Source organism: Ixodes scapularis, unplaced genomic scaffold, assembly GCF_016920785.2.
Source record: "Ixodes scapularis isolate PalLabHiFi unplaced genomic scaffold, ASM1692078v2 PGA_scaffold4__175_contigs__length_147842914, whole genome shotgun sequence".
Taxonomy (NCBI): domain Eukaryota; kingdom Metazoa; phylum Arthropoda; class Arachnida; order Ixodida; family Ixodidae; genus Ixodes; species Ixodes scapularis.
In genome coordinates this window covers 38,473,222-38,494,068 of record NW_024609879.1, presented here as the reverse complement: position 1 = coordinate 38,494,068, position 20,847 = coordinate 38,473,222, and the positions used below count along the sequence as shown (strand labels likewise).

At 43.3% G+C, this 20,847-nt stretch overlaps 1 protein-coding gene across 1 annotated transcript; it reads left to right on the top strand.

Moving 5' to 3' along the window:
• Window positions 1-14,033: 14,033 nt before the first annotated feature.
• LOC120848292 lies at window positions 14,034-19,486 on the top strand. The gene is made up of 5 exons (XM_040220259.1): window positions 14,034-14,296; window positions 15,321-15,356; window positions 18,553-18,588; window positions 18,931-18,960; window positions 19,440-19,486. The coding sequence occupies exons 1-5, from the start codon at window positions 14,143-14,145 to the stop codon at window positions 19,484-19,486; spliced, it is 303 nt and encodes a 100-aa protein (XP_040076193.1). The 5' UTR covers window positions 14,034-14,142.
• Window positions 19,487-20,847: the final 1,361 nt, after the last annotated feature.

The following is a 20,847-nucleotide window of genomic DNA, read 5'->3' as shown; positions in this document are numbered from 1 at the left end:
TGAAGCTACAAAAAAGGAAAGAGGCTTTTTTTCCTTTCGAAGACGTAGATGGTGAAGGTATTCTTCATAAATTTATGGGGTTGCGAGCTGCATGTAATTGACAATTATTAATAACATTCAGCAATTTCTTTTTACGACAGTTGTAAACTCACTATGCCTCTAACTGAAATATAGCAACCCAGAGTCCGAAATTGCTAGTCACGAGACATCGGCCGTCTCCTAACTACAGTGTTCAAGGTAGTACAATGCTCTTCTCGCTTTCTTCGTATTTTCATAATGGCGACGCTGCACAACTATGCTGAGGATATTAAGAAGGATGAGGATGTTAGAAAAACCGGCAAAAACTCAGGCGAGATGTTTTTGTTTTGATTTTTCGAAGTCCAATATCTTTTCGAATTTCGAGAGAGCATCCGTCGAGGAATAAAAAAAAGTTTACGTTATCCCCTGCGTTACTCACCAAAGTATGCAACACGTAATTTTCCTCGTTTATCTTCTTAAAAACGTCTGGGACCCAGCCGCTCTTTGGACGGTTGGCAGAGGCGTGCGCGCATGATTGCCTCGATCGACGAGAGGGAAAGATAAGAAGTTAAATAAAAGTGATCCCACAAAGCAACCAGTGCACCCTAGCGCCATCTACGTCCGATGTTCTGGTGGGAGTGTCAAATTAAATGTAATATATATATATATATATATATATATATATATATATACGCAGTTTCCAAGTTTAAAGTATTCAGGGCGATATATAGGAATCATTTCCGTCGCTCGCAACAGTAGAAAAAAGGAGGCCACTTAAGACTGCTGACACGTAGGAATGCGAAACCATTCCTACACGGAGCCGATTCCTACAAGCAGTGTGCCCCGCTGTCAGGCCTGCCGGGCGGCGCGACGTGGCTGAAAGCAGAGCGTAGGACACACGTAATAGAGCAGTGCACATAGAGAAGGAGCGGGAATCTCCCGCTCCCACTCCCCCGCCCTCCGGGCCTCCGGCCACGCGCGGCACCTGACCCAAAAGGGGGGAGAGAGTTTTGGCCGTGCGCGCACCACCTTCTCCCATTTACCGGTGCGCGGGCCGCAGCGCCATGCAGACGGCTTCTCTGTGGCGTTCCGTTCCTTGGAACTAGGAAGCGTAGCAGCCAATGGAACTCTAGGTGCCGTTTCGATCTGCCCTTTAGAAAATCTGAATTTCCTGCACGTTTACAGAAGCCGCTGGATCCGCTCCATCGGACAATTAATGTTTTCGCAGTAAAAAATATATCGATGCTGGGGCTGTCAGTCGTCCTTTAAAAGACCTAATGATCGGTGCCTCTGCTTTAATAACAAAAGGAATGTCAAGGTGGTGGCACTTTCAATACAATATAATGGAGGCGCTTTATTTTTATCTTTTCAGGAGTACTTTTCCATGTCATAATTGGACTTGGTAAGTAATTAATATTCCCGAACTGAAATACAGGTATTGAATGGTGTTTTTCTAAGATTATTGTTACAATATAATTTTTGGTAATAAGTTACCAACCGGCTAACTGTGCCCTGCGAAGGCATAAGACCCGCCTGCTTACCCTCCGCCAACCGGGGGATTTCGAGAAAATAAAGTAAAACCACGAAAACGAACTAAACAAAAACAATATACAGTTTCACTCCATAAATGATGCATTCCTATAAAAGGGCGCATTCACCTCGGTTTTTTAAACACAACAGTTCTCAGTAACTTTGTTTCAACCACGCTGTGAGAAGAGTCAGCTGAAGTAACGCTTTCTCCAGAGGCATTCAACTTTCGTCTCCGTTTCTCAAGCATGCACATTGCAAGATGGCGCCAGACTCGTCCAGGCCTGCGAAGGCCGTCTGCTACGGGGGGAGCGCAACGTTCAGCAGCTGCAGAGGAGTTTGCGTGCGATAAATTGAACGTGAGAGTTAAAGATGCCACTTTGAGGCGGCGGTGGATATTTCTGATGTTATGCCATTAACCGTTCCAAAAGAGGGCTTCTGGCCGGTGTTCGTTTCAGCGTTTTAGCGTAAAGCGCGTGCATTCCTCTTTTTTTGTTTTTCATTTTCCTTTTTTTCTGAAGCGAGAAACGCGTATTTGCTGCGCTCTTGAGATCGCGTACTGGTCTGTGGCATTGAAAGTAAACTCAAACTCAAGCGCACCATTGGGATATTCGAAGTGTTCAGAATTGATGACGAGGCATGTGACGCGGAAGTCCTGTTGTGACGACGGTATGCTATTTGCTTATTATCTACGCCCTGATTCCACAGCAGGAAAAACGCTTCTTTCGTTTGCAAGAAAAAGCATAGTTTAAAATAATTTTTTGAGAAGACACGTTATCGGCACACATTCCATAATATACCAGTATATGTTCAGGAAAAACGCTACCACCCTAATGTATATAAAGTTTTTTTTTCTTTTTTTTTTTTGTGGCGACCTACTTTTTTCTACTGCGTCATTAATCCCCGATGTCTACTTAATCTCTCTAATGAAGTTCATTTGCTGACAGGGCTCATTAAATGTTGCGGTGCATGAACGCGACGAGGCAGAAACACGGCAAAGTTATGCTTCCATCTCTGGATATTTTACTGAAGAGATAACCAATTTGTTTACATAATTCGGAAGGCAAGCATCCTCTACTTTCGAGACAAGCAACATTTGATACACAAAAAGTAATGGGGCACTACTCTTCCCCTTCCAGGTGAAGAAAAACTGACTATGGGTCGGTTCAGATAAAATCATGCACGCAAACACGGATTTTTTTTTGCTATATTTTTACAGTGTACTCTTCAACATGTCTGCAAAACGTAGTAAAAGATTTTTCTTTAAATGTGTTTGAAGAGAAGAAATGTGTGCGCCAGAGCGGAATATTTTACTTTTAAAGTTTTCGTTGTTGTCAGGCTTGGTGACACCTACTGCAGAAAATAGAAATACCAGAAATCTCAACTATTTTGTACTTACTCTAGATCATAGAAACTATTGATGCAAATATTTACAACATTGTACAGGTTAGATATCTTGCGTCTCAATTGTGCAAACTTGGCTCTTGTGACGTGTGTCACTATATTTCTTAGCCGTTATCTGAAGAAATTGAATAGCTACATTACGCAATATTTCACATGTTCTTATTAAAACGTTCTTTCGAATTATACAGGGTGTTTCAGAGAGCGCAGGCCAAATCGCTCCTGCGAAAACTACTCATCGCAGGAAAAAAAGGCTTGCGGCGTTTTGGTTTTTAGCCAGTGGCCCATTTAGGAAAATTATTGAAGTCCGGGGTAATTAAGTTGTTAAATGTTTTTGCGTAATTAACTTTTTTTAGTACTGTGTTTAAGGGCATGGTTTAAATTAGAAAATTGCTCAGCATCATCGAAAAACACTAAATCAACAAATTGCAGAACGATAGAAGGCACGCGAAGCATTTTACGGCTTTCTGAAAAACGGCACAAAATCCACGGGTTTTTAAGTTTCGGTTTGCTATCAGAGCGCATCTCAGCCCCGCGGGACCGCGCCCCGTGGAGAGGTAGTGCAACCAACCTCTGCGGCGCCGTCATCGCGCGACGCAGCAGGGGCTGGTTGCAATATCTCTTCACGGGGCGCGGTGCCGCCGGGGCTGAGATGCGCTCTGATAACAAACCGAAACTTAAAAACCCGTCGATTTTGTGCGGTTTTTCAGAAAGCCGTAAAATGCTTCGTGTGCCTTCTATCGCTCTGCAATTTGTTGATTTAGTGTTTTTCGACGATGCTGAGCAATTTTCTAATTTAGACCATGCCCTTAAACACAATATTAAAAAAAGTTTATTACGCAAAAATAATTAACAACTTAATTACCCCCGACTTTAATATTTTCCTAAACGGGCACCCGGCCCAGGACGCAAACGCCACAAGCCTTTTTTCGTTGCGATGAGTAGTTTTCGCAGGAGCGATTTGGCCTGCGTTTTCTGAAACACCCTGTATATAAGTCATTGCCTTATCTGAGAAACCTAAATTTTATGTCCTTCCAATATTGTCCTAAATTGCGAACTCAAGAAATTTCGCAGGGCAATTGCAAACAAAAAGCCGTCTTCGATTTTGCTGAAATTCATAGTGATAGTTCTCCACCGTACTCTTGTGTGTATTTATAAAAAAAAATATTAAAGCCGTTTACAATTTCCTGTTACGCCGTTTAGAGCGCAGCTCTTGAGGAGGAAGATGGAAGCGTACGGAGGAAAAGGTGACTCTTTAAGTTCACGTGACCTCAGGGAAAGGTGTAACGTCAGGGGGGTCACGTGACCTTGGAGGAAGGGGCCACGTGACCTCAGAGGGTCACGTGATCTCAGGGGGGTCACGTGGCCTCAGGGGGTCACATGACCTCGTGACCTCAAGGGGGTCACGTGACCTCGGGGGGGGGGGGGGTCACTTGACCTCGCGGTTACGCCGATGCCGACGGCGACGCCGACGCCGCTCCAGCCGGAAACGGGCCACTAAGAGCTGCGCTCTAAAAGAAACATGTTGCATCACGTTGTTTCCTTTAAAGGGTGTACCGTCCACAACGGCATTTTAGTCCGAGGTCAGACACGAGGTGATTTTGTTTGCGTACATTTTATGACGAAATACATTTGTGTGCTGTATTAGCGTATTGGGATCCATTTCAAATATTTTAATAATTAAAAAATACCTTTACCGCTTGTCCTTTGTAATCAACTAACCAATAAGCCTGTTTTGCCCTTTAACATTACAAGTTCTTGGAGCTTTAGCTGAAATTTTTCCACAAAAGCGGGGACAAAAACTTGTAGTCGCAACTACCACATTGTTCTAAAGAAAGTAGTAAAAAAGTAAGAACAGTGGTGAAAATTAAAAAAATATACGAAAGAGTCAGACGAAGAGGACGGACAGGACAAACATTATCAGTGGCCCGCGTTGACAGGAGCCTATTCAAAAATGGAAACAGACCGAACATTTCTCCGAAGCACGTACCTGCGAGAATTCCACCCATTGAGAGAAAATCGGCCAACTCCGAAAGTGGCAACAAATAGGAAATGCACGAACTGCATAATTTTGTCCGATCCTCTTCAGAGAATCGATATCCATATTTGCACACTTGGAAAATTTTTCTGCTTTGCTATCTTATTTTCTGTTCAGTAAAATATCACTGAATACCCTACGGACGCTCTAAGTAGCTGCCCTGGCTGGCCGTTCTATCAAGACGGAACAACATGGGACTGGCAACCCCTTCGTTTGTTTATGACCGCCGCGCGTGTGTTGTCTTGCCGCATGATCACAAGGATCCAGGACCTCCCAAAAGCTTGACAGGAGAAAGAAAGAAGGGAAGAGAATGCGTAATTAGCTTTTCTATGAAGAAACGTACAGACTAAGTTTAAGGAAGTGGCCATTAGTTCGTCCGAAAAAAAAATTGCACCAAGCGAAAATGAGGAATATCGCGCGTGCTCTTCGGTCTATGCCGTGTATGGTCCCTCTTAGGTTCACCTGGGAGGCCTGCGGTGCAGGGCTCGTGGGGTTTGCCCTCTGTCTGAGTCGCCGCTTTTCTGGTTTAACGCCGAATAGGTAGATGTCGCTAGTATTGCGCGTCCTGCTTTTAGGTTTCACGGCATTTCGCTTTTGAAGCCGGCGTTCGCTAACCAGGCCCGATCTATAATGGACCCTAAAATCGACACCTGCACGCAGCAACCTAAACTTTTCGTTAAAGTTGTATTTCGATGGTCGGTTTAATCGTTAAAATTCCAAAGCGTAGATCCCATTCTGTAAAAAAAATAGGGTTACAGAGCCATGGTTGACGGCGGATGACGCCGCGGACGACCGAGTCGAGTGGCGGGGCGCGTTTGGCGCATGTATTGGAAGATGGAGTCGGAACCCTATTATATTATCTAATTTGTATGAGACATTTCTTGTACCCAATAAACACATATGAATAATACAAGTTATTTAGAACATAGAGAAACTATATAGGATATATAAGAACATATAGGAGCCATATAGTAAGAACATTCTGAGAAGTTTCATATAAGTTTCTGATATGGCTCCTTTGTGCTCTTATATATCTTATATAGTTATTATACTTTCTTATATATCTTGTACGATTCATATCTGTTTATTAGACACAGGAAAGTTCTCGTAAAAATGGCTTTTTCACGAAGGGGGAAGCGTCGGATGGTGTAGCCGAGCAGCGAAAGGAAGCAGACGATACGCATGCATAGGAATCCGTCGACAGCATAACACTGTCGTAATGCAACTGTATTTTACTTTTTTTAATTTTTCTCCGCATGTATTATTAAACCAAAAGTACTCTTAAAAAAATGCGTTCATTTTTGTAGATCCCGGTGGTCGCGAGCAGTCTCGATAAGGAGCTATACTTGGTTCCACCTTACGTCTGGACGCAGCGGACGCTACGAGCTATCCCAGCCAATCACGCTCTGCGGACGTCGCCCATGATACGCTTTCCTCACGCTGCTATGCCCCCTCTCGAAGGTCACGTGACACTCACACGACCTTGGATTGGCTCCGATGGCTCGTAGCATCGGCTGCGCTCGGACGTAAGGTGAAACAGAGTATAGCGCCACCAATCAATAGGTGCACCGAACGCATCTCGCTACTTGACTGGGTCGTCTGCGTTTCTGTCCGCCGTTGTCCCTGGCAAGTTTTTGTTGCCTTATTGTTTACAGAAAGGTGAGCTACACTTGGTACTTTTGCGAGAGAATACCCGACCTATAATATACACCTCTGACGAAAAGATTAAGTATGCTATTTGCAGGCGCCGACTTTTACGGCCCATTTGAAATCGAGGTTGGTTGCTTGTGTTGCTTAGAACCGGTGCCGCCGGCGAGTCAGAGCGATATTTTGTCCCTCTGCAAATTGCGTGCACGGGCAGACAGTCTCACGACGGATCCTCTTTAAACCTCGTGGCTCTAAAATTGGTTACATGCGTGGCCGTGCGTCTTCTTGGGCTCAGCGGCTTCGTTTCGCTTTCCGAGCAATCACGTCGAACTAAGCAAGGCAAGAAATTAGATTTCACGTAGGTAGAACGTCATACTTCAAATACACCGGCAACGTGATTATCGACTGTTATGCAGGTGACAAATTCAGGCCCAGTTTTGTCTGCTGTTTTATAAAGTGCTCGCTCCCAATTACCTAAGCCAAGACAGCCAGAGAGCCGGAGTTGGACCTATTCCATAAGGGAGTTCCGGTTGTCCTCTTAGAACGCTGCGGCCGTGGGACGGCGTCAATCATTTCCTGCATTACCTCTTTTGCGAATGCGGATTTGACCGATTCTCTCGCGCTGGGAATTATTGAAGCCCATGTAAGTGCACGGAACAATTCGTTAGTCTGGTATGAAGAAGGCCAAAAAACGCACTTCTCAAGGCTGCCAACGCTGACACATTTATAGTGCGCTCGATATCGTTACTACATGTTTTTCTTGTTTTTTTTCATTTTTTTTAATACAATAATCTCAAGTGTTTTTTATTTAAATCTTAATTCGCATCTTAGCGAAGCTCTGCCAGTGAAGTCACGGGTTCATTTCGGTCAGCCGGACATACAACCGTAATGAGTAGCAGAGCACTAACTTTGTGGCTCAAACATTCAAACTAAATAGAGAATATAGATAATAAAATTTGCATACAATTTGCACCACTCTTCTCACTTTTCTACTGCTTTCTGTAAAAAAAAAATGCAGCAGTAGCGATTACAAGTGGAAAAATAATTCAGTTAAAACTCCTAGAATTTGTAATTTAAAAGGGCCAAACAGGCTTGTAGGTTAAATAAATACAAAGGACGAGCAACGGAGGTATTGTTTTATTTAGAAGAAAAATTCAACTTCAGCCCCAATACCCGAATACAGCTCAAAAATATATCTAGTTATAAAGTTTACGAAATCAAACGACAATTTCGTCTGCTGACTTGGGCAAACCTTCCGATGTGTAGGTGGATTTTGCAGCGTTGTAAGTTTGAAAAAAAAATGATGCGATATGTTTTTCTATGAATAAACACAAAAATAATACATCAAAAAAGTATCACTGTGAATATAAAGAAAAATATTTGTTTGGACGTTAAAAAAATTTAGTTTTGAGATAACGCTATTACTTACATACCATTCTAAAAAACAGTTTAATATTAAAATGTGATGACATAAGGTTCAATGTTGTGGCTCTTTCATTTCATTAGATAACGGCTCAGAAATCCAATAAAGAAAAGCGTCACTTTACCCAAGTTTGTTCATTTTTCACGCGGTATACATAAGCCCCAGGATGCTGTAAACATTTACGTGAATAGTGCTCATGATTTACGTTCAGTACAAGATAATGGAGATTTCTTATATTTGTATTTTGCGCATTAGGTGTCACTAAACATGGCAAAATCGAAAACTGCACATATCAAATATGTCGTTCTGGCACACCAGATTTTTTCTTTTCAGATATTTTTTTTTGTATAACGATTTTATTACGTTTTCTAAACATGTTTGAAGTAACATGTAAAAGATAAGGAGACCCCCCCCCAAAAAAAAACAAAAAAAAACAACAAAAAACGAAAGCCGTTTACAAATCCCTGTAACGCTGAATTGGAGCGCAGCTCTTGAGGAGGAGTAGGGAAGGGTACTGAGGGGGTCACGTCACCTGCGGGTAGTCACGTGACCCCGGCGGGGTCACGTGATCTCGAGGGAGGGGGGTCACGTGACCTCGGGGGGTCATGTGACCTCGGGGGGGGGGGTCACGTGACCGCGGGGGGGGGGGGGTCGGGTGACCTCGGGGGGAGGGTCACGTGACCTCGGGGGGGGGGGGGGGGGGTCACGTGACCTCGGGGGGGGGGGGTCACGTGACCCCGCCCCCCCCCCCCGGTTACGCCGACGCCGACGGCGACGCCGACGCCGACGCCGCTCAGGCTGGAAACGGGCCCCTAAGAGCTGCGCTCTAAAAACATCCGGACTCGCGTGCATGATCTTACCTGAACAGAGCCATGCGTTAATTGTGGTGTTCACCGATTAAAGGGACACTGAAAGGTATTTATGCTCGCCAAGGTTATTATTTGAACATGACATACGAAAGCCCAACTAACCCAAACACAATCGGCTGCTCGAAATTAATTCTCTTTCCGCCCGAAAACCGACTATCGAGAACAGGCCGGTTTGAGTCGCGCTCACCCTCTTCTCCGTGATCACGTGACGCTTTCTATGGTTTAGACACAACCACCAAAGATAATCATAATCGTGTGTCAGCGAAGGCACACACACAATATTAACAATAGAAAATAAATATTATACCACCTTTTAGAGCGCAGCTCTTAGGGGCCCGTTTCCGGCTTGAGCGGCGTCGGCGTCGGCGTCGGCGTCGGCGTCGGCGTCGCCTTCGGCGTCGGCGTAACCGCGCGCTGCATTGTGGGTAAATTTCCCCGCTAAATCTAACGGAAAAAGTTCTCCGCTAAATCTAGCGGAAAAACTTCCCCACTAATAGCAAAAAATATTCCCCGCTAAATCTAGCGGAAAAATTTCCCCGCTAAATCTAGCGGAAAAATTTCCCCGCTAAATAACGTGAAATTTTCCCCGCTAGATTTAGCGGAAAAAATTCTCCGCTAAATCTAGCGCAAAAATTTTCCCGCTAAATCTAGCGGAAAAATTTCCCCGCTAAATCTAGCGGAAAGATTTCCCCGCTAAATCTAGCGGAAAAATTTCCCCGCTAGATTTAGCGGAAAAAAATTCACCGCTAAATCTAGCGGAAAAATTTCCCCGCTGATTTAGCGGAAAAAATTCCCAGCTAGCGGAAAAATTTCCCCGCTAAATCTAGCGGGAAAAATTTTTCCCCGTTAGTTCGGGGAAAAATTCCCCGCTAAATCTAGCGGAAAATTTTCTCAGCTAAATCTAGCTGAAAAATTTCCCGCTAAATCTAGCGGAAAAATTTCCCCGCTGATTTAGCGGAAAAAATTCCCAGCTAGCGGAAAAATTTCCCCGCTAAATCTAGCGGGAAAAATTCTTCGCTAAACCTAGCGGAACATTTTCCCCGCTAAATCTAGCGGAAAAATTTCTCCGCTAAATCTAGCGGAAAACATTTCCCGCTAAATGTAGCGGAAACATTTTCCCGCTAAATCAAGCGGGAAAAATTCCCCGCTAAATCTAGCGGTAAAATTTCCCCGCTAAATCTAGCGGAAAAATTTGCCCGCTAAATCTAGCTGAAAAATTTTCCCCCTAAATCTAGCGGAAGAAATTCCCCACTAAATCTAGCGGAAAAAATTCCGCGCTAAATCTAGCGGAAAAGTTTCCCCGCTAGATATAGCGGAAAAAATACCCTGCTAAACCTAGCGGAAAAATTTTCCTGGGGGGTCACGTGACCCCCCCCCCCCCCCAAAGTCACGCGACACCCTCCCCCCCCCCCCCCCCGCCCCGAGAACACGTCACCCTCAGTACCCTTCCCTCCTCCTCCTCAAGAGCTGCGCTCCAATTCGGTGTTACAGGGAGTTGTAAACGGCTTTCATTTTTCCAGACGTCCAAACATATGTGCAACAAAAAATGTCTCATCGTTTATGCCCTGTACCTCGTGTGTGGTGTACAGCATTAGGTTGTCATGTGGTAGAACTTATGTCGGACAGACTGGACGGTATATTAACGACAAGCTTTGTGAACATTACCTATCACTTAAATCCAACGTAGCTGGTCACTTGCCTTTACGCTGCCGTAATTGTTAATGTAGTCCAACTCTGGCTAACACTAATATTATAGGTAGATATCGGGCAAAAATTAAAACAAATTTATGAGGCGCTTAATATACATGGTTTGGGGGCGGGCTATGTCAGTCAGCCATCCGTGGCTTTATCACAAAAGAAAATATCCTTTTTAAAACGTTAAAGGTCTAAAGCTATCGCGTCGCGTTCCAGATTTCGCTAGCTATTAGCAGGGGGTCTTTATATTCTGTGTCATTTTCTTTATTTTACTCTTTGGAATATATATTGAGTTGTGAATGTCAGCGTCTTTTTTGTCTTCTGTTTTCTTGAACAGTTTCCTAATGTTGTTCGCTAATTTTAATAATGTTCGAGATCTCCTATTTTATTTACAAAACACGTATGTGTAACTATAAGCTAAAACTTTGTCATTTTCCCACATAGTCACCATATACTCCTAATAATTTTTGGCAACATCGACAACACGACATCATAAAACCTATAGTCACATCGTTCTTTCCATTTGTGAATGTATTTCATTTTTGTGCCTTGTAAAAAGCTACAAATAAGTTGATTGAAAAAAAGAAAAGTAAGTTGCACATGCACGTGATTTCCGGTATCTTTCTCCTCCTCTATTTCTTCTTCCTCCCCAGTCTAGCTTCGGTATTTTTTCGAGCAGTTTCGTTATTTGACTTTATTGAACATATACGTGAAACTGTAGCAACATATTAATTGGGTAACCTTCTGACAACATTACAAGTCGCCTGGCAAGAAAAGAAATGAGGGTGTCAGTGTTCCTTTCACTGTTCCCTGAGCACTCGTCTGCGGCACGGTACCGCTCGCTGCAAAGAGAGCACTGGCAATCCACCAGTCATTTTCTGTTCTTCTCGTTTTTCGTCACTTAGCAGGAGTATCCCAGAAACGTTATTAGCCCCGCGTCTTTCATCAGGGTAGCTTTCCCTGTGACACTTACGAGGACGTGTCTCCTGTTGACGGCTTTCGACGATTTGCTCGCGAAACTTGAATAAAAATGTCTCTCGCAGACGAAGGCTGTGGGATGCAGCACTTAGTCCTTTTGCGGGATTGTGTCGCGTCATAGCTTTAGATGGTCCTCATCTTTGGGAGTAGCAAATGGGAACAGCTTCTCCGCGCACTTCTTCTAGCTCATCTTGCACTGTGGCACCCAAAGCACTCCTTCCCCATTTCCGGATACTTCTGGAAGACGAAACTGGTCAGTAAACAAGCGATAACCGCGGAAAACTGTGCAGCGTTGCAGCCCGGTGCACGCTACCGCCCTCTGCGGCACACGAGAGGATGGCTTTGGCGTTGGAAGCGCGACATGGCGGCCGGAGAAAACATCGCGTGCCGATCTTCGACGCGATGGCCTTCGGCGGATGCTGAGCATTACGTCACCTGAAGTATTTCTAACACAGTAGTCTGAAATTTTAACTTCATCCCTGAAAGAAGTGAAACATTCTCGTTACTTGTCTGGTCCCTCTAGGTAGATATATGTAAGAAAATGTTTTGGCTTCTTCATAAACCCCTCATCATTTTAATTATGTCCTGTGTTATGTCAATGGTTCGAACACTTCTTGAATATTGCCCCTTGCTGACCAACATTTTCAAGATAACGTTCTAACACATTATGTCTCTATTATTTCAGAGAAGCCCTATGATAAGATCAAAAATATTTTCAAACAAGGTGAGTGACATTTTCTATGACTCTTTTGAACTATTATGAAGAATAAAGATCGGATCAACCACAGAAGGCTATTGCATAGCTATGTTCTATTGACCAGACCTAAAAAGGGGCTTCAAAAATGTCAAGCATCACATCACCTTATGTCAAGTTCATTGATGGAAGCGGCATTTCACCCTTTGTAGCAGGCTCTGTAGCAGGCAAAATGTTGGTTTAAAGAAGCCCGTGACACTTTTGGAACATGTGCCAAATCGTTTAGAACATCACTTGATTAATGAAACGGTATTGCATCGCTAAATGACTTAATTTTTTTCTTTTAATGATTAGGCGGTCACTGGGAAATATTATTTATTACCTTTTCTAATATTAGCTAGGGAGAGAACGCAATGCAGAGCCTCCTTCCTAGAAAGAAGGCTCTGGTCACAGTAGGTTCCATATTTACCATGGGTACTCAAAAAACGCATGAGAAATGATTCATAGCGAGGCACTTCAGTTGGCATAAAGCGTCTCACACTACGCCCAGTAGTTAATTTGGCCTGTAAATGTGATTTCCCTAAAATGCCTGCAAACACCAGCGTCTCCGCAAAATGAGCCTGTCAAAAAAGGTGCCCCCCTACACACACACACGTTGTATTTTGCCTAACTCCACTAATACTACACACCACAAAAACAACCACCCTCAAATATTATGAAAACCTACACTTGTGTCTTAAAAGTGACTCTGTTCTTTAGCGGTGTCGGAGTCAGAGACAAATTAAAGTTTCTTGCTCTCTCGATTCACAGCTGCATACCGAATGTCTTCAAATATAAGCGCACGTTTGTTTGTTGTTGTTGTTCCCCTTGGCGCAGCTTTTTTAAGACTAGAGATCACCTTACAATCCAGACCAAAGAAGGCAGACCAGGAATAGTGCTGAGCGTAATTTCGGCGCGTATCCCGCTAACTCAGATGCTCGCCCACGTCCACCACTGCTCCTAGCATTCCGGGGCAGAGCGGTGAAGCTCGACGCCCGCTCTGGCGAGAAGCGGGAAGGTGCGGCATGAGGCTTGCGGCAGACAGACAAGATATTGTCACAAATGACAATTGATGATGCAATGAAACCTGAAGCAAACTAAACGCTTAATGGGGCAAAATTCTGCCCAAAACAAAACAGACAGAGGCTAGGGTCGCAGGCGTCGATGACTGTGAAACAGAAGGATCGAACGCTGGGGCAAGACTGACTGCGGCCCGCCACGTGGAGCCCCTTATGTAGCCGCGTTGGTTCTGGGACAATCGACGTAGAAAGTTCGGCGCGTAAAACAATCACACCTCGAACAAGCAACAGGGTTCTAGAATTTACCAGAACATTAAACTGAAAGAATAAATAAAAGACGGGCAATTCCCAGGAATCGAACCTTGGGCATTCGAACGAAAGAAAAGCGCGGTAACCACTCGGACTCGCACGCGCTCGCTCGCCGACGCGCGTGCCAATATTGGAGTGAGCTCATCGGAAGTACAAGGCCCTGTTTTTGTCTTATCAGAGAAGCCGCCATCCTACCATTTCGCACTGTTTCCTTGTGACTTTTAGCTCCTGATATCGACGACCTCGTCTGGATATTTAGACGATATCGGCGACCGACCCGGCATCGGATCAACCGGCGAGCGCAGCTAACAAGCGGTCTCTATAAATCTGAATAGCGTTCTCTGGTGTCTGTATTTTTCACATGTCCGTTGTTTTTTAGCGCTTTTACCCTCTGAACCACGAACCACCAACTAGCCCATGTGCATACCTTTCTACTCTATATATCTTTGCACCTAAAGTTGAGGCGCAGCCGACACTAAAAGTCAATGCGATTAATCAAACAGCGTCCAAATATAACATCATCTGAACCAATCAAGTACATCCAATGTGCCGTGACTTGCGATTTTAGTATTTGTGTTCGCGATTCTATGTATTCTAGCCTTCGATTAGGCTCTGACCCAAGATGGAACGAACTATACGGTGAGTAGAGATATTCTGAAGTACATATTTCGGTCATTTTCTTTTCCACCTACTCCTTTAAAAATTAGGGTCGATCAAAATTGTTTTGGCTGCTTTGCGCCACACCTACGTTCATCTCGTCGCATATGTGGTGCGATTCTTATCAAAAAGGACACTTTGAAGCACGACGCAGCAGACTTTCGTTGACGGGACAAGTTCGCGCTAATGGCGCGGCACTTTGATCATTCCAAGTTTACTTTGTTCCGCCGTTCATCCATCAACTGCCGTAGCCTCTCTTTTTAAGAACTTGAAGCGTGGCTACGCAATAATACGACCCTCAAGAAACACAATATTTTAAATTTTTTAGCGTTGGTACCAATGTGTGTTAGGTGCATTGCTTAAATATTTCAGCAGTACTCGATGTTTTATCGTGTTTGTTTGCATCTCCTAACAATTCAAAATTGGGCACGATGTACCCAGCTGGACAAAAATGCAATAAGTCGTCATCAGAAATATACCTAATTTAGGCACCTTAAAAACCCGAGTCCGAGGAAAGAAAAGGAGACACCCCGCACACACGTCTGAACGTATGCAGCTCTAATTGCTTTTAAAACCTGTCCGTGCATCGTCCACCTCTTGTTCCTAAATCTGGGACTTTGAAGATACTGAAAGTTTACCAACTTGCTCATACCGCTTCTCTTATTTCTATGATTCATTTGAGTGCTTAAAAATATTAGAAACATCGTACGTATATTCGAATACCCTTGCCCATGCTAGCAACAGTAAGGCATCTAGCAACGTAAAAGTGGAAAGAGCTAAAAAGTGAGCAAAATAGTAATTATGCTCAACGAATAGCCATCCATACCATTGTGCTAGAGTGTACATTTCGGGACGAATATTTCCGTTGTGACTAGGTTAAAATGAAATATATCAAAATACTATGCCTTATTGTAATATTTGTGTCGTTTTAGGCTTGCGGACCTATTCACTATAGTCAAAGAAAAATAGACGGCCAGCCCTCATCAAAAGCATGTCTTTTTTACAGAAGCCGAAACTTTCCAAGGCCGCGTGAAACAAACCGGTAAGCCGATATACCATGAAAAAAAGTTACGGCGCAAACGAGCTGGTGAAGGTTTCACATACTTTAGGACAAAACCCTGGGACTGGAGAAAAGACGAAGGAGATTACAGCGCACAAAGTCTGAAACACAGCCAAATTTTATTCCCCAGAAGTTCGTGTTTATATAATGTTTACTGCCCCCCCAAACCAATAGAAAAGAGAAGTGAGGATACTCTTTACAAAAACCAAAGAACCCAACCCAACCTCTCTCGGCATAAAGCCGAAGGTGGTTGGGTGTTGAACCCGAATCATTTCATCCCATGGCTGGGAAAAGATACTCCAAAAAGTATTCGGAAATAGCAATACTGAGATACATGCATTTTAGAGCCAAAAATAAAAGTAATGAGGTACATGTATTTTAAAGCCTAAAATACAGATACTGAGATACATTTTTCTTCTATGCAAAAGGATATCTCTGAGACACTTCTGCAAAAACGGCGAAAAAGTATTCCGGAATACAGGAACAGATACTCGTAGAAATACATCTGTTCCCGAGCTTTGCTACTTGGGGAGGATGTAGTTCGGGGCGAATTCGAATGGAAATTTATGCTTGTAAGCTGTGCTCCGTTTTTTTGTGCCATTTGATGCACTGGCCCTTACTTCGAACTTTTTTATTTATCATTAATGCCGCGAAGAAAACGCATGTCCCCCCGTTAAACCACATAGTCAAAGAACGGTAAAGACTGTGCGCCATGCTTGACAAAAGGCTCTGCCTGAAATAAACCCCGTTTTGCTGTGAGGGCGCATCTCAGACTGGCGTATTATATGTTTCTGAATCACACATAGTTTAGGGAGTTTGGACAACAGGGCCATATGTTTTCCCCACTAAACTCCTTTACAGCTTTCCTTAAACTAAATTGGAAAGAAAGGAAGGCTTTGTGAGAGGAACTGCTTTTGTTATTCTTGCAAGTAACCCTTTTAAACGAGTTTTTTTTATGTCGGTGACTGAGATGAATTATGTAGTAGGGCGGGTTCGCATTGTGACTTCCGAAGCAACTTGCACTAGACAGTTGTTTTTATCTCTTAAATTTATTTATAAAAGGCTACAAATGTAACGAGATACCTAAGTCTGGCTAGGTATCGCGATATAAGCGATACATTGTAAATGTATTCACTACTCAGATAGAAATACATTTTCAAATGTATCACAATGCAGAGAAAGGATATTTGAAAGTATCTCTAAGATACTATCACGATTCATTTGTATACCGATACTGCCCAACCCTGTTACATCCAAACATCCAGAAAAAAATAGAGCCCGGCCTTTTTTCCCCGAACAAACCACCAGGACCGTGGACAAAACCCTCAAAATTCAAAACACTCAGACGAACATAAAAAAAAAAACAAAGCGATAGACGGCTAGGTCCTGTTTTGTCCCTAGCCCTCTATCGCTTTGTGTCCTTTTTGTTTTTGTTATTGTTTTGTGTAATAAAATTGCATATTTTGGGAGCTTTGTTAGGATCAAATACCTTCTGCACAACAAAGATACTTTTAAACGGCTTCTGAAACTACATTGAAAACGCAAAAAAGTTTAGTTATTTATGTTCGTAAAAAAAATTGCCAGGTTTGAATGATGATTACATTCAGTTTTATTACACAAAGTATATATCAAATGAAAACTTAAGCAAATACCTATTCAACAAGAGTAATGGCGTTTCAGTCAAATAAGATTGGCTTGCCAAGAAACAAACGCTTCTGAATACAAGAGAAATCTCCAAAAGGTGCAAATTTCAACGTAAATTTTCATAAGAAGTCCTCAATGTGGTCTAAACAGGGGTCATGCAACCACGGCCCGCGCGCTAGAACCACATCGTGGAGGCCCTTCCACATGCCCACGGCTGGCCGTGGTGCTTGCAGTGACCCTCGGCCCGCAGGCTCGCTACTACTGGCGCAAAAATGAGCGCGTGTAAAGAAATGGCGTCGTGACGCTCACCAAACAATACGTATCCGTGCTGATTCTTGCCGCGATGAAAGTTGCGGGCCATATTTAGAGAACATTGTAACCACAGGCATCTCAATTCCACTGTCCACTGTTTCAGGGCTGCAAAACTGTGCTAAAAGAACTTTACGTTCTCATGTAGTATAGCGTGCGTAGTGTCCTGGTGTCATGTGCATCGCGTATTGTCATCGCTAGTCCTACCATTCTTATTAGTTTTCTTTCCTGTGCTAGAATACCATCATTAACTTTACTTTTACTTATACCGGCCGAATTTTTCTAGGCTAAACTTAATGTATAATGCAATAATTGGCTAAATGCAATAATAAGTAAACCCGAAACAGAGGAATAATAAAAAAAAAAGGACAGAACGAAGTTAGGTGCTCATTATGTTGGTGCGGAACGGTACCCTCCAAAGATGGGGACAACGGGAAGCAAGACCAGAGAGGCTGTACGCACGCGCAGAAGCTTACCGAAAAAACGTCCATTTTGCATGAGATGATGATTTCGCAGTCCCCCGATAACGAAGTTCATGACGCTGAAAGGAACGCAAAAAGCTACCCCAACAACGCAATAAAAAAAAAAAATCTTTAACCAGATATTGTGCTTTAACAGTCGCGCCCGACCCTGCTAACTTAAGTATTAACATCTCTTAATTCATCTAATCGACCAAGAAAATTTACAACGTGTGTCTATTGTCCCGATTTATGCCGTTGAGATAGCATATGCGTAACCATCGAAATCGTATTTGCGAAAGCGACGAAATACACCGAATGAGACCCAATGCAGCTACATCCTCGTGTGTTGTTCCTCCTAGACGTGGCTTGAAACCAGATTCTCCGCATATTTTCGAGAGATAGCTTTACACTGTACTCTATTTCATGTTACGTTCGAATGCAGCCGATGCTGCGATCCGATAGAGCTCTGCAAGCAGCAGCGACACTGCGTCGTCACAGTGTTCGTCGTCTTCGTGCGTTTCCCATCGCCGGCTAAACCAAACAGGCACAAAATAAAAAAAAAGACCCGCCGGATCACGCCATAGTCACCGAGCGTGATTGGCTTCGATAGAAAAATGCCCAAAAACGACGAGTGCCATTGCCCTGGTTTATAGGCACCACCGCGTGCAACTGTTGCCTGCAGTTAGACTTACGATACAACGTATCGTGTCTTTTTGGAAAACGCACAATTGTAAACTCTTTCACTTTGCCTATTTTATTCTAAGGTGCCAAGCTTCTCGGGGAACTGCAAGGCGCCATCGGTATGTCGTTAAAAGCTTTCTCTCTAGCATATGTAATTGTTCATTATAAACATTTAGGCCACTGTTATCTATGCAGTATTTTATTGTGTGTACATCTCACGCTGTGCTAATAAAACTGACTTTTCGCTAAACCAGATGAGGGAGGCGATACTTCCGTGGTAGTACCTTTTATTAGAACGCTCAAAGTTATTCGGACATTCATTATTCTTGGATCGTTTTTCAACATCTCGTCCAAAGTGCAAGATGCAATTTCACTGGGATTCGCCCGCAACTATGCACTGAAAACAATCTGGGCAACTTTAATGTTTTTCGTCCTTAGAGACTTTATTTGGTTTCTTCCAGACAGACTGCAAGCTGGATTACCAAATTTTGGTAAGTGACAACTGAAATAACTCTTAAGTTATCGGATGGTTGCCATAGTTCGTATATTTGCCTAAAATCACTGTATGTTGCTCAGTAAATATATGTACAACGGCTCCTTCAAAGCACCCTTCTGCTGCTATAATTGGTATATGAGAAGAAACATGCATAAATTTGTGAACTGCTTAAATGCTTTCTGTTCCTTTTAAGTGGTACAATTCCTAGAAGTTACGGCACAATCGTGATTCCTCCCTTTTGTTACTGAACCCTTAGTCGTATCTAGCTGCTTCGATAGCACCGAAGGTAATTGCCAACCTATGGATAGCCGTTTAGCGGGTTTTCGAAGACAAGGCACCGCGTAATACAGATTTCGATTGAAAGTTATTCGCAGTTTTATAAATTAGTCTTAAAGTCTCGTGAAGCTTACCGAATACCTGAAGTTGGTTAGGCGCGAGAACGTTAAAAAGAATTCATTGTGTTTCTCATTACAGATGTCCTTTACAAGAAAATGAAAGACGTTCAAGCAACACGTAAGTGAAGTTTCGAGTATCTTTGGGTGACAACTAAAAAACTTTAACGGCATTCTTAAATAAATCAATTTTCTATTACTTGGCGCGGCACCTTTTAAGGTCAACCTAGCAGACCTCCCAAAAGTCTTCGTATGGCCCCTCCCCCAACCGGAAGTCAGCACTGGCTATAGATTGGACACGAGTGCTGCGTCAGCGTTTGTTTGCGAGTCGTTTTCAATCACTCAGACCGCGACTTATAGCTGAAGCAGTACTCGAGAAGAACCCATGCCATGGGCTTGTCGTTTGTCGGCTACAAGACGCCCTTCCTTCGAGATATTGATCACATCCGCAATGCAGAGGCAGACATGACGTAAAGAAGATAGGCAATTCCGCCCGTGTATGCTGCTCAAAATATGTCAATACGTTGCTGAAAGTCTCATGCAACGAATGGGAACCACGCTGATTACTTTGCCGACAGTTGCAAAATTTGCCTCTTCTGATGGTCATTGGAGGACCTCGCAAGGTAGCTCAACTCGTTCAAGCCCAACAAACCTGTGGCTGTGATATCGCGAAATGTGTCACCAGTCTCTTTGTAGCATTTTATGTCGAATAACTGAAGGCGATTTCGCTTTTGTGTAGCCAAATTTCCTCCATTCACGATGGAAAAAATTTAAATATGGTTTTATTGCTTCTGGACATATCAAAAAGGTCGACGATCTCGGCATCTACCTTCCCTCCTGTCCGTTCTGACCTGAATAAGCATCGTGCCGGCGTGTTTTCGCTTCACCTGCGCGATGCACGTTAGCGGTCGTAGTGAACTCACCAATTTGTTCATTTACAGCGGCGAATCAGATGCACTCGAGATGGAGAAAAATGAGAACAAATCACTAGATTTACTTTTCAATGAAACGAGGCACTGATTTATTTATTTATTTGTGAATACTGCCGGCCAACTTTTGAGGGTCAAGGCATGATAAGACAACATCAGAAATGATCAATGAGTCGAATAAATGCAACAATTGACAAGTAGCTTAGTCATTGGTGACACAAAACGTACATCAACCATACTTGCAAATTAAGCGGTAGACGCGATTGCCGTGACACCTGGGGGCAACTCATTCCGCTTACAAACAGAACGAGGAAAAACGGAGTATTTAAAACATATTTTTTACAACGGAACTCAAGCAGCAAATCATCGTGATTCTGCCTTATATCACAAGTCATGTTATACCGCGAAAAATCATCAATATTTAAACCAACTTTATAATGAATTATATTATGCGAAAATTTCCAACGCCTCACTTTCCTTCGAAATGATAATATAGACACGCCGGAGGCAGTGTACAACGGTGTCACGTGCGAACCTTTGCCGTACGAGATTTTTCTGAAG